Genomic DNA, 12,891 nt, shown 5'->3' with positions numbered 1-12,891 from the left:
AACCTCTTTTCTCCCAAGGTACCTGTGAGAACAACGTCCCGATCACCAGTCCTGTCCCGCCGTGATTCTCCGCTGCAGGGCAGTGGTCAGCAAAATAACCAAGCCGGTCAAAGAAACTCCACGAGGTTTGTCCTTGCTTTTCCTCTGTTGAAAGGGAAAGGCTCATGGAAAGCCAGGCATTTTCAGAGAGCTTTTGGCATTGTCTCTTGGATATGAAAGAAAGATTAATTTGGATCCCTTTGCAGTAATGATTAATATTAATTTTCCTTGGTGTATCATTGTGTGCCAGCAAGCAATGGCAGAGTTTCTTCTTCCCTCTCCTCCTTTGAGTTGCCTGCCCTGTAGCTTTTGCAATAATTTCAAAATATTCTTAAGATTACTGAAAAAATGTGGCCGTTCATGAACATCTTGCCTTTTGGTGCAACAGGTCATCTTGGGTGTGTACTTGTGGGGATTACTGGCAGCAGAAGTGTTTGTAACATCTGAAGCAAACTGATCTCAGAAACTTTCTTGCTTCTCAGCCAGAACCAGACTTTAGGAGGGGGAGAAGCATCCATGAGTGGTGACACTGAGCATCTGAGGTCAGGAAGGGGGAGAGGAAGGGGCTGGTTCCAGAGCTCAGCAGAGCACTGTGGACAGGCCACCCCTGAATTGGCTCAGTGCACAGGGGTAAGGTTATTTAAGAGGGACAAGGCAGTGCTGGCTTTTTGGCTAGTGCTTGGGTGGCCAGGGTACTTCTGAGCCAATTTCAAACCTGAGAGAACTGTCCACTTTAGGTTAGGTACGTAAGAATGGCAGGTAGCCAGTTCCAAATAAAAAAGAGATTACATGCACCTGAAGTTGTTGTTTGTTGGTTGGTTTCTTTTACCGTCCTAAATATGGTAATAGGTATTTCAAAGGGAGCCACTGCTTGGGTTGTGCAGCATCACTTAATGCCTTCAGCTCAGTGTTAAGTGCTCTTTCAGATGAGTTATTAGCAAAACACTGAGGAAGAGTGATGTTCAAGTTTAGAAACAGGAATCTGAAATTGAAGTGTTGTGACAAAGACTTTCCTCCCTCCCTTTGATACAGCAATATAGAGCCTCGTCTGCTGTGGGAAAGGGTGGAGAAGCTCGTACCAAGGCCGGGCAGTGGCAGTTCTTCGGGTTCAAGCAATTCTGGCTCACAGCCCGGCTCCCACCCCGGCTCACAGAGTGGGCCTGGAGGGGGGTTCCGGATGAGATGTAAGTCCTTCCCCCACCTTTTGTAATGTCACGTTTCTAAATTTATTGAGTTGTGCAACACTCAGTAATGAAGGATGATAACCCTCGCTGGGAAAGATCTTTGAGCACGCAGTAGCAAAGATGGGTTAGCTTCAGTACCCCCCTTGGCCGTATGTCCTTGCTTGGGAAAGACAGTGGGTGCAGAAGTTGACGTGAAAGTGTTTCAGTGATCTCTGATTCATGTTCAGTCACTGCTGCATTTTCCCATGTGCAAACAGCCCAGTCTCCATGCTCTCATAGCTCCCTTCCTCCTGTGTGCAAGGGCACCTTTTGATGCTTGTTACCTTTTACCTTGGTGGTCGCCGAAGGTGTGCAGACTGCTACAGTTAGGTCTCAGCTAGTGTATGTTGGATGCTGGTGCAGGTTTTCCAGCTTGTGGCCACACTCAAGTTGTCCTCTGATTTAAAACTGTGTAACAGTTTACTTTGGCTTCAGTCATAGGTCAGCTATACAGATCACAGCTTATGATGGTTTTTGCATAGTCCTTCAGGGACAATGTAATAAAGAACCAGTAAAACTTACGTCTTGCTGTCAGGCTATGCTTGATAGCCTTCTCACCTTTCTTCCCCACTGCAAAGTGAAGTAAGAAGAAAACATATTTTAGCTCCCTGCTTAATCTGTTTTGTTCTGTGTTCCTTTTGGGGTCTTGACACATGCAGCATCATCCAAATCAGAGGGTTCACCATCGCAGCGTCATGAAAGTGCACCTAAAAAGCCTGAAGAGAAAAAGGAAGTCTTCAGACCTATCAAGCCTGCTGTAAGTTGCATCCACTTTCCCCTGTCCCTCAGCTTTTTCAGGTAGGCCCACAAAAAGCACAGCGTAAGCTTCCATTCATGGTGCCATTTGGGGTGAACTTCAGCTTGAGTTGGAGTTTGTATCTGTGGACACGGCAGAATGTCCTGGGCTCTGCAGTTGCCTGCACACATCACAGTACTTTAAACATTAGAATTTGCTCTGCTTCTGGAATTGATTTCTGCTCTCTGGTCTTCTTCCTTCCTAACCTTTGCCTTTCTCTCTTTCAATCCTGTGCTTCCTTCCTGGGGCTGGACCAATGATCATGCATTTGACCTGAATGTGCCAATGCTGGGCTGAATGGTGCAGGGAGAAGTGGTAAGATCTTAAATTGTTGTTATTTTCTGTGAAAGATTTCTGATGTTTTCTTTATCTGACTGGTGTTACAGTTGATTACAGCTCTATGTCCAGTTGTATCTGCGGGATCATAGCGGGCTTTCACAGTATTTCCAACTTTCCTTAAAACTTTTTTTGCTTGCCATTCTGATACTGCACTAGCACCCAAATCTCTCAGTTAAAGCTGCTTTCTTAAAGGCACATAGAGGTCGGTCCTTCACTTCTGATAGTATAACGTGTGAAATATTTGCCATAAACTGTATTCAGCTAAATAAAGCATAACTACACAATTAAGAACAGATTGCACTGACTGCAAATCTGGTTTGCCCACACTCCAGGCTGCAGACAGAAAAGGAGCTTATGGTCTGTACTGTTTGACAGTTGTGTGCAACTGAGCTGCTGCTAATGCATCTGACCTCTCAGGTGAACTCCTTAGCGTGGATCCATGCAACTGGAAATGGATCAGAAGGTTTCAAGGAGATCAGCTCTCTGTGACTGTGCCTTGGGTGGCTCAATAAGTCTTAGGATCTTTCTGCTACTTTGCTCCCTAGATTTCTTGTGGTGGATGTTATTAACCTGCAAAGTTTAGGAAAACTTCACCCGCTATGTGGGAGTGGGTTCAGGTGCTTGTATATGTCCTTCAGATGATATAACAGCATAAACAGAAGTCATAATCAGGATAGTTTGGATTCAGAGTATGCATATTTTTCTATAATATGGCAAGGCCTCCTTAGGTTGGCTCTTTTGGTGCTTTAATTTATCAGAAAGTGAGTTTTGGTAACTATCAGGAATGAATAAATCAAAGGAAACAATACTGCTGGGGTTATGGAAACACAGCAGTGGACAAGTGAGCAAACTTGGACACTAATCCAGTGGGGTTGTCTTGCAAACTCTTCTCCTCTCTTCATTGCAACATCAGTTTTTTCCTCCTTCTCCTGTCAGGATTTAACTGCATTGGCAAAGGAATTGCGAGCGGTAGAGGATGTGCGACCTCCACATAAAGTAACGGATTATTCATCCTCAAGTGAGGAGTCAGGGACGACGGATGAGGAAGATGATGATATGGAACAGGAAGGAGCAGACGAATCTACTTCTGGACCAGATGATGTTCGAGCAGTGTTAGTTCTTCTAACAGTATTTTGTTTCTGTTTTACCTCTTAGGGGGTTGAAGGAAAAGGACATTGGGTATTTTGGCTTGTATGTTAGTTCTTTCAGCTTACAACAATCTATGAGCAAGACATAGCAGCCTTGTATGTTCACATTTTCAAACACTGAGGGTAATCTTTTCAAAAAGTAGGCTTCTATAAATTATGTCCATTCCCTCCTCTCCCTTGATTTGTTATAAAACAAGAAGTGATGTTTAACGAACTCCTGAATTTTTATTATTTTTTTTTTTTGTAAATAGAGAAGCTTTTCTAGGCAGGTTATGTAAATATTCCACTCTGGTCACAATGTAAACTAATACTGTGTGTGCCTTGGTGCAGGACAGCGAAAGCTAGGGCACAAGTGCTGTTATCTTACTCCAGTTATTTCTTGTCTGGCAAATAGGTCAACATTGAACTTGAGCAATGGTGAAACGGAGTCAGTGAAAACCATGATCGTCCATGATGATGTGGAGAGTGAACCTGCCTTGACTCCTTCTAAGGAGGGCACCTTAATTGTCCGACAGGTATTGCTTTTCCTTTCCTGTGCAGTGCTGCACCTTTTCTGTGCTCATTAACCCACTCGCTCATTCACCCATGCTGTTTCTACATTATATTTGTTGTTCGTATTATCAAGACACAGCTGTAGTGAGTTTCAGATGAGCAAGATGTTTGATGCATGCAAAGAGGAGAGTAGCCCTTCACCCCTTGCTGCTGTTTTGCATGCTTTCCAGTGACACCCATGGCAGCACCATGCAGAGTACCTCAAAGTCTGTGGGAGAGAAGGGTAGAAAAGCTGCAGGTGTGTGGAGCGAGTACCTGGAGCAAGAACTTAGTTTAGTTTTACTGTAGAACCAAACGTGGCTCTCAGGAGGGAGGCTGGGGGGGGAGCATTTAGGGGTTTTTTTTAAAGTTGTTTTGAACCTGTCGTTGAGGGCATACAGACCTCCCATATAACACACACATACACACATGTACATACAAATTCATGTAACAGTGTGGGGGAACAGAGAAGCAAAACAGGTGGTGAGGGAGAGAACGTGGACAGAGCTAGAGCGCTGTGTTGTTGCCATTGATTCTGAATATATTGCATTCTTGTGCCTCTCGAAAGATATGATTCCCTGCTTTTAAATGAGCTTGTGTGTTAATGAGCGTGCTAGCTTATAGGAGTTTCCTTGGTAATCGCATTTCTGAATTTCACAACTGAATGCCAATTTCTTAATTGAGCACTCTGGTTTGAAAATTAAAATTTCATGCTTATTGTTTTAAATAGTTAGCTGAAGGCATTCACCAGACAGTCCAAGCTTGTATCTGTACAGGATTTAAGTTAGTTTCAAACAAAACAATAGAGGAAGAAATTCTCGCCCCACCCCCAAAAATGTGCGTGTCTGCATTGTGGTGGAAGACTTACCAGCGCAGTTACTCCTTTGTTAATTAGTGGAACTGGCTGTGCAAGTCAACCACATGAACTAAGCTTTTGCCTGCCAGAATAGGTGGGAATTTGCTGAATTCTAGTAGCTCTGCCCACTTTCCCTTTCCATCCAGGCATCAAGGCATGGATTATCAACTTACTAAAAAAAAAAAACAAGACAAACAAAAAAAAACCCCAAAACAACCCCCCAAATAAATAAATAAATGCTAACAGGTAGGAAGAGAGCGAGGGAGAGAAGGAGAGAGGTTGTTAGGGATATAGACCTTTAAGCAGCACTTGAGCAAGACAAGTGTGCCTGTTTTTTCTACAGAGTACAGTTGACAAAAAGCGTGCCAGCCATCATGAGAGCAATGGCTTTGCCGGTCGCATTCACCTCTTGCCAGATCTCTTACAGCAAAGCCATTCCTCCTCCACTTCCTCCACCTCCTCCTCCCCATCCTCCAGCCAGCCGACACCCACCATGTCCCCACAGACACCCCAGGACAAGCTAACTACTAATGAGGTATGTCTTACACCACAGCTGGCTGCTTTCGTAGGGTTATAGCAGCATTGCCTGGTAGCTAGTTTGCAAAGGAACTCCAGCCAATCTCCCCTGCTTTTTTTTTTCCCCTGTCACCTTTGTTCCCACCCCCCAAATAACACATTTCAGTTCTGTGTAAGAAGCCCTTAACTCTAGAGCAGTCCCACGCCAAACTTGCCAGTTTACTATTTTTTGCTTCCTCTTAGTGAGTCATTAATTGCATGGCGTTCGTTTTAAACTAAACTTGACTACCGCATTTTTCAAGCCAATAGTCTTTTATTTTTAATTCTTTTTTATTCTGGCAGCGGGCTAATTGCAAGCAGTGTGCCTCCTAAAAATTAGTGGTTAATTTTGGCTTTGTCGCTAAAGCCTGGGCTAGTAACTCCGCACGTATGAGGAGCTGCTTGTGGAAACTCACCCTTTGGGAGAGGAAGCAGCTGTGGAGGGATTTTGCTCTTTAAAGCTTGCCACGTGGGCTGGGTGAACAAATCAGGTGTTGCCCGGGAGGGTTGTAAAAGCGTGGGGTATTGTTGTTTTGGAATAAAGAATGGGGGAATATCTTTCGTTTTTTTTCCAAGTATGTGTGTACTTTGAAAAGCAGCTGTGTAAAGACGGCTGTTCTCCACCAGCACTGGTTGTGTCCAGGTGGAGAAGCAAGGCTTCGCCGTGGGGAGGGCTCCCTCTTGCTGTCCTGGGCTGATGCCGGGACGGTGCCTTCCATTACTGACCAAGAGCTGGTGGGCAAGCCCGCTCCTTCACGTGTATGTAACCCCTTGCCACAGAGGAGATGCACACGTGTGAACGAAGGGCGTCATTTGCCCCTTACTGACCCTAGCAGTAAGCGAGGAGCCCGGCGTGGTGGCTCCGCTCCTGGCTGGGAGGCCAGCCTGGCTTTTTGGGAAAGCCTCTTTCTGTATGCAAGCAGGAAGGGTGCAGGGGGAGCAAAAACTCGGTGAAAAGAAGCTGCTGCTTCTCAGGGTAGAGCCGTCCTGCCACGTAGGTGTGCAAGTGCTGTGACGAGAAGGAGAGGTTGCGGTGAGCTGGGTAGGCTGATGGCAATGCATGTGTTTACCACAGGATCAAAAATGCTTCTGAGCCACGTAGCAGGAGGGTGGGTGGGAGGGTTTCCTCCTGGAAATTCGGTTGGCATAATATTTAATTTTCGGCTATGCTTCATTGGTCTTTGATCTTTCTAAAAGCACACTCTTGTAGGTTATAGAGATCAGTTGATTGATCCAGAGATATGCTCGCTCATTACTTTGATCTAGGCAATAACTAAGCAGGGCTCGGTTAACTCAGTTTGGGAAGTGGAGGCTGTGGCAGCGGCTGGTGGCAAAGGAGCCTTTCGCTATTGAGCTGTGCAGGGGAGCAATACACTCCTAAGACCAATTGCTATTTTTTTCTGCAGAGGGTAGAGGCTTAGAAAGATTAGCTGATGATAAAGAAGTGTCTCTAACTACGTTTGCATAAAGCTGAGCAAAAACCTGGTATTGCTTGGTATAACTGACCCACATGCACGCCCTTTATAGATACACTTTTTTTTTTTCCCACTTGTCCCATTCTGCTTCAGTATGCAATGTTGTCACTATAATACTAAACTGGCAAGGGTTTTTAAGTCGTTCCATTTCCACTTTTAACAGTTCATTGTTTCACTTGTCTTCTTCCTTTCTTTGTGTTTTTTCATGTTTAGACCACATAACTCAGCAAGCACCAGTGATTTTATCCACTACATATTCATAGCTTCATATCACTGTTTGCTACACCTTCCACACTAATGAGCCCCTTTGTTCGATACAGGTTTAATGTGTTGCTTTGTCAAATAAAGGTGGAAGAACCTGCTGCAGCTTTCTGGCAAGAGGCTCAGGTTAAACAAAATAGGGAGAATGAAAAGTAGTGGACATTGAAACATAATCCATTGTAGAAGTGAACGCTTGATCCCAGATGGTTCTGATTTTGTTGCACAAGCCAAGAGATCAAACTTTGTAATTTATTAAACTAGCTCCCTTTAGGAGATGCTTCATAAATTCAAAAGTCATAGGTAGTGGACAGCTTGCAGATAAGATAGTGTACATACATTTAAGCAGATTTTTAAAAAAAGATACATTCCCTCGCTTTATGTCTGATTGTAGTGGCCAGTCCTAAAAAGCTTCGCTAGCAGATGAGGTGACAGGGATGACAATTTAGCTAATGACATTTTGCTGTAACACATGCAGTGTGCATATGTATCTAGTTCAGGTGTGCTGCCTGCAGTGCATTGTGTATCTGTAAAAGAAGTATAAAAGCTTGGGGAGGCTCTGTAGCATAATTCTGTAGTGACTTAAAAATGTTGGTTGTTGTTATCCGTGCTTTTTATTGTCATTAATATTAATAAAGTTGAAATTTACATTGCAGACTCAGTCCGCTAGTAACACACTCCAGAAACACAAATCTTCCTCCTCCTTTACACCTTTTATAGACCCCAGATTACTACAGATTTCTCCATCTAGTGGGACAACTGTGACTTCTGTGGGTAAGTAAAGTAGCTGAAGATGACAATTGAAAAAGGGTTCAGTGAATTCAGTGGCTCTCTAAAGTACTTACAAATGTTACCATCATGCTTTTTATTTCATTTGCAATGGATTGCATAGTTTATTTCTTTTTCCATTTACATTTCTTACAAAAAGAAAGACTTGCTCAGTATTCTCGGTTACTGATTTGGGTTGTATGGTGTAAAGAATATGGAGCTGGAATTTAGCACTTGAGGGATATTACATGCACTTTACTTTTCTTTTTTTCAGTAGGATTTTCTAGTGAAGCAATGAGATCAGAGGCAATAAGACAAGACCCTACGCGGAAAGGATCAGTTGTCAATGTGAATCCCACGAATACGCGGCCACAGAGTGATACCCCAGAGATTCGCAAATACAAGAAGAGATTCAATTCTGAGATACTGTGTGCTGCCTTATGGGGTAATGCAAACCTGTTCCTCCCTTGCCTCCTGCACTTCTGAAATGCAGACGTGCCAGTATGAGCTTACGGTCTTTGAGAATGTATCTCTGAAACCTTAGTTGTTTCTCTGCATTTATTCAATGCGTGTTTACATCTTTTGGTTGCAAGAGCTGATTATTATTATGCTGCTTCTGCTTTGACATAATTTCCCACTGTTGTGTATGTACTTTTGATGGCACAATTCAGACTTCATTCAGCTGTTCAGGATGTTCTTTTCTCTCTAGCCCCCCATCTCTTGCCGTGTTTGGGAACTTGTGGACATCCGTGCATTGTCCACCTGGTGCATATAGGGTATTCCATTTGAAAAACAGTAATTTTCTTGAGCTTCTTGCTAATGTGTTGTTGCAGAGCTTGATTAAGATATGTTTCGTAAGATGACTTTCCACCCCAGTCATCAGTTTCTATAGGAAGGAAGAGGGAAAAGAGAAGGGTTAGGAGCGACATTTTCCAGTGTGAGTGAAATTGTGGCTTGGTTTCGTTAAGAGTGGTTAGTGCAGGGAGAAGCTGGGTATGGGATGTCAGCTGACCAAGTGTGTCTCGCTTTCTTTCACAAGGGGTAATTTATGTCAGTGTCAGACAATTAGTCAGGATCCTACACTGCTGAAAGGGCTTGTTGCCTGCTACAATGCGGAATCACTGCTGCAACACTCAGCAAAAACTTTTTTCTGCTGTGTCATTTATTTCTTGGGCAGAATCTATGGGGCCACCTGAATTTTTTCATTATCTGGATGTTAATAGATGATGCTTGTGTATATTATGTACATATTTATCTAGTATCCCTAAACTTAGCAGACTGTAAATGCACATGCATGCCATTTTAAGAGCTATAAAGAAGAGAGTTGGGCATTCCCGTGAGTCACACGATGATTGTATAGGTAACATAGTGCACTTTTCTTGTTTACATTTTCACAGGTCTTTGCAAGGTTTTAGTTCTTTTGGGGTTATTTCCAGCATTTCTTGTTTCTCAGAACAGCACTGTTGTCCTGTCCTTCTTGCCTGCAAAGCCATGTCAATTAAATAGCTCTCCTGATACCTTATCTTGCTTTCTGCTGTTTTCTTTATTTCCAGAATTTACTGGTAAGAATTTTTACCCCAGTGCTATTTCTGCAGGTATTCATATGAATAAGTCTCTGATAAAGTAAAGACTTGTGCAAATGTAAACTTTCAGGCTGTGAGAGGGCCAAGGCAGAGAGAAATCGTATGGGATCAGTAAAGATGACTCATAGTTTCTCTGATCTGCCTTGTTTTGCCAGTAGCAATTTGTGTTAATGGTTTTATATTGCTTTGATCTATGTATCTGACTGTTACGGTGATTTAAAGTATAGGTGTAAAATCCTAGAGGTTTTTATTTTTTTGCAGCTGTAACAAAGCACTTTCTTGTTGAACATTTAGGGCCAAACTGGTAGCGATGCAAGCTGGTACACATGCTTATTCCTTGATAAGGTTTAGCTTCCTTTACCCCTAAGCAAATTAAGCCATTTCAAGGTCATGTTTCTTACTCAAAAAGCACGGGGCTTGCTTTGCTTTGTTTTGCTTTGCTTTGCCTTTACCAGTGGTAATGCCATAGTATCTGGCAGGTTGCTGATTGCATCAGGTCGGCGATGCTATTTCTTCTAGTTCTGAGTGGTGAAAGTACAGTGTTAAAGACATGGATGCTGTAGCATAGATTTTTACACCCAGCCTGTACTTTTTCAGGAAGCATTTCCATTTGTTTGAAAAACCAGAACTGCTTAATTGTAGGGTGGTGGTAGAAGAGCTTGGCTGGCTATGAATAAAGACAGCACCTGCGTTTTAAAATACAGGCACTGCTCGCCACTGGTGTATCTGCCTCATTAGCTTTATCTCAAAATGCATGTCGCTGAGGGAAGGGGACGGACGCGGGTGTAAACTTGAAGCAGAAACAACTGCGCCACAAAGGCGGCGACGGAGGAGGTGAGGGTGGAGGCGGGAGCGGTTGAGCCCCAGTGTGCAAGGGGAAGGGACTGTGAGGGAGCAGTCTGCATATGGCTTTGCTTGAGCAAAATCCACACTGGAAAAAAAAAAAAACAAAACACAAAAAAAACCCAAAAATGCATGTTGAAGCTGGATCACTGACAGCTTTAGTCAATGGGTCCTGGAGCTGCAGGCAGGAGACTGGGCGCTACCTCAGCCGGTTTGGTGCTGCTGCAGCCTGTGCTGAGCCCTGCCTCAGTGCGGGCTGCGCTCCCCCTGCTCCCCTCTGCCCCTTTCCAGTCTGAGGATGCCTCCCAGTATGGCAGATGGGTTGATGTGGAATGCCCCCAGTGGGTTGTGGGACTGGGGCCAGTGGGTGCAGACCTGGGTGTAGGGGATGAGGAGGTCAGGAATGTGATGGAGGAGGCATCAGCAGCTGAAGGAGAGCCCAGGAGGGCTGCAGGCCCTCTCCCAAGGCAGGCTGTCCTGCCTGGAGGAGGCAGAGGAGTAGCAGAGCAGCAGATCTGAGCAAACAGGTGGTTTCTGGGGACTGCTGGGTTCCTCACTGAAAAGACAAGAGGGAGGAAAACGGAGATGCGTGATGGTTTCTGACCTCTCTATGGGCTATGACTGTTTTTCTCATCCAGCCAGAGCCTTTTCAGATTGCCCCCCAGCACCAGCAGCTCAAGCCCGTTCCCCATCATTACCTCCTCCTGGCTGCTGCTCTGCTCCCCCCTAACACCCGGTCCCCTTTGGGAGACGCCTCGTGTCCCCTGGGTCAGGGTGAACATGCCCTCCCTTTTGCAAACCTCTCCCATGCCTGGTAGCTGTGGTAGTGTTTAGGTAGCACTTCTCAACCTTGTGAGCAATGCCCTTTTTCGACACTGTGAGAAGGCATGTCCCTGTTATAGATGCAGATTGCAACGAGGTGCAGACTCCTGTGCACTGGACCCATGTGCTGCATTAGAAAAGGTTCATTACGGGATCAGCCCAGATGATACATCCATTGGTACCAGTATAGTTATATCAGAGGATTATCTGACTAGGGATTAAGGCCATTAAGCAATATAGCTATGATTGTCTTGTGTGAGTTTGGCTATTCTCATTTCGTTATTTTGTTATGCTTAAGGATGACAAGTTTTACATTGGGATTGCAACATAGAAGTCTAATAAAGTGAGTCATGCATTTGGTTTGATTTCCATTCCCTGTACTGTATCTGACCTGTCTCTGCACAATTTGTGAGGTTCTAGAATGAAACAGTATTGCGAGTAAATCGTCATGAAATTTAAGAGTGATAATATATTAACAGATTTTTAAAACTTAGTCTCATGTGTATATATTCATTAGTAAAAGATGTAATCAATTTTAAATACTAAGGGTTTGTAGACTCTTGGGAAGTGTTCCAGTGGATGTGTGGACCTTTGTAGAAACTGGCCTACTGACTTCTCTCATCTGTATTTGCTTGATCTTTAGAAGAAATCTATGGAAACACAAGATTACTGTAATTCCTCTAGTTTTAACATTCAGATGGAAAAGATTGTTGGGAAACTGAGGACCAGCCCTGTGCCTATCCTTTTTCAGGAGGGTTGTACCACAGTCTGTTTCTCCCAGTGGAGACCAAGCCCCTACCGCTGCTTTTTTACAATGTCCATGTCAAGAGCATCCTGTTACCACCCCCTTTGCTAACAGCTAATACGTCTTCAGAATACATAAGCTTGGGTACCACTTTGTGCTTCACCCCTCCTCCAACATTAGCATCCCTATTTGTTTGGGAACTGGTGCTCTAGAAAGTTCTCCATGGTCTACCAGTCTCTCACTCTCTTGAACACTGCAATTTCGTGTCACTAGTCACTGCAGGCAGCCTCTACATCATGAGATCTTTCAGACTGCAGGCGGCTGAGACCCAACCAGCAGTGGTTAGACCTGCTTGAAACAAGACAATTGCTATATCAAGCATCAGTTCATCAAAATATGGGGAAAATCTGCCTACTAACTTGGATCTCTGTTTTTGTTTCTTCTAGGAGTGAACTTGTTAGTGGGCACTGAAAGTGGTCTGATGCTGCTAGACAGAAGTGGTCAGGGGAAGGTTTATCCGCTCATCAATCGAAGACGATTCCAGCAAATGGATGTACTTGAAGGGCTGAATGTCTTGGTGACAATTTCTGGTAAAGTTAACTTTTCAACATGGTATTTTACCCTTTTTGGCATGGCCTAGCAGAATGCTTTTCTTGGCAGCCTGTGTGTTGAGGGGGAAGTCCTGACTTGACTGAAGTCAGTGGGTTTTCCATCATTTCTTCTCTCCGAGTCTACAGTTTGTTTCTGCAAGTGAGTCATTTTCCACAGAACACCCTGTGGTGTTGCTTGTCCCCTGTCCTTCCAACCGTGCGGTGCATGGGTTTGGGGGGAACATCCAGCTTTGGTTGTTTGGTCAGTGTTTGGGAGCTAGAAGTTAATGTTTTGTGAAATTTGTAAAAATGCCACTCTT

The 12,891-nt window shown here is 44.1% G+C and overlaps 1 protein-coding gene across 1 annotated transcript in view; it reads left to right on the top strand.

Moving 5' to 3' along the window:
* MAP4K4 (mitogen-activated protein kinase kinase kinase kinase 4) overlaps window positions 1-12,891 on the top strand; it is a 166,427-nt gene that overhangs the window by 139,746 nt on the left and 13,790 nt on the right. The window contains exons 17-26 of the mRNA XM_009883080.1: window positions 19-125; window positions 1,072-1,223; window positions 1,922-2,019; window positions 2,365-2,373; window positions 3,334-3,509; window positions 3,940-4,060; window positions 5,276-5,467; window positions 7,877-7,994; window positions 8,263-8,433; window positions 12,428-12,571. Of these exons, the coding sequence (XP_009881382.1) occupies window positions 19-125; window positions 1,072-1,223; window positions 1,922-2,019; window positions 2,365-2,373; window positions 3,334-3,509; window positions 3,940-4,060; window positions 5,276-5,467; window positions 7,877-7,994; window positions 8,263-8,433; window positions 12,428-12,571 (1,288 nt within the window). The remainder of the gene's footprint in view (window positions 1-18; window positions 126-1,071; window positions 1,224-1,921; window positions 2,020-2,364; window positions 2,374-3,333; window positions 3,510-3,939; window positions 4,061-5,275; window positions 5,468-7,876; window positions 7,995-8,262; window positions 8,434-12,427; window positions 12,572-12,891) is intronic.

This window comes from Charadrius vociferus, unplaced genomic scaffold (genome assembly GCF_000708025.1).
Source record: "Charadrius vociferus isolate BGI_N301 unplaced genomic scaffold, ASM70802v2 scaffold92, whole genome shotgun sequence".
In the NCBI taxonomy this organism is placed as follows: domain Eukaryota; kingdom Metazoa; phylum Chordata; class Aves; order Charadriiformes; family Charadriidae; genus Charadrius; species Charadrius vociferus.
The sequence above is the reverse complement of the archived record's forward strand: the minus strand, read 5'-3'. Positions and strand labels throughout refer to the sequence as shown.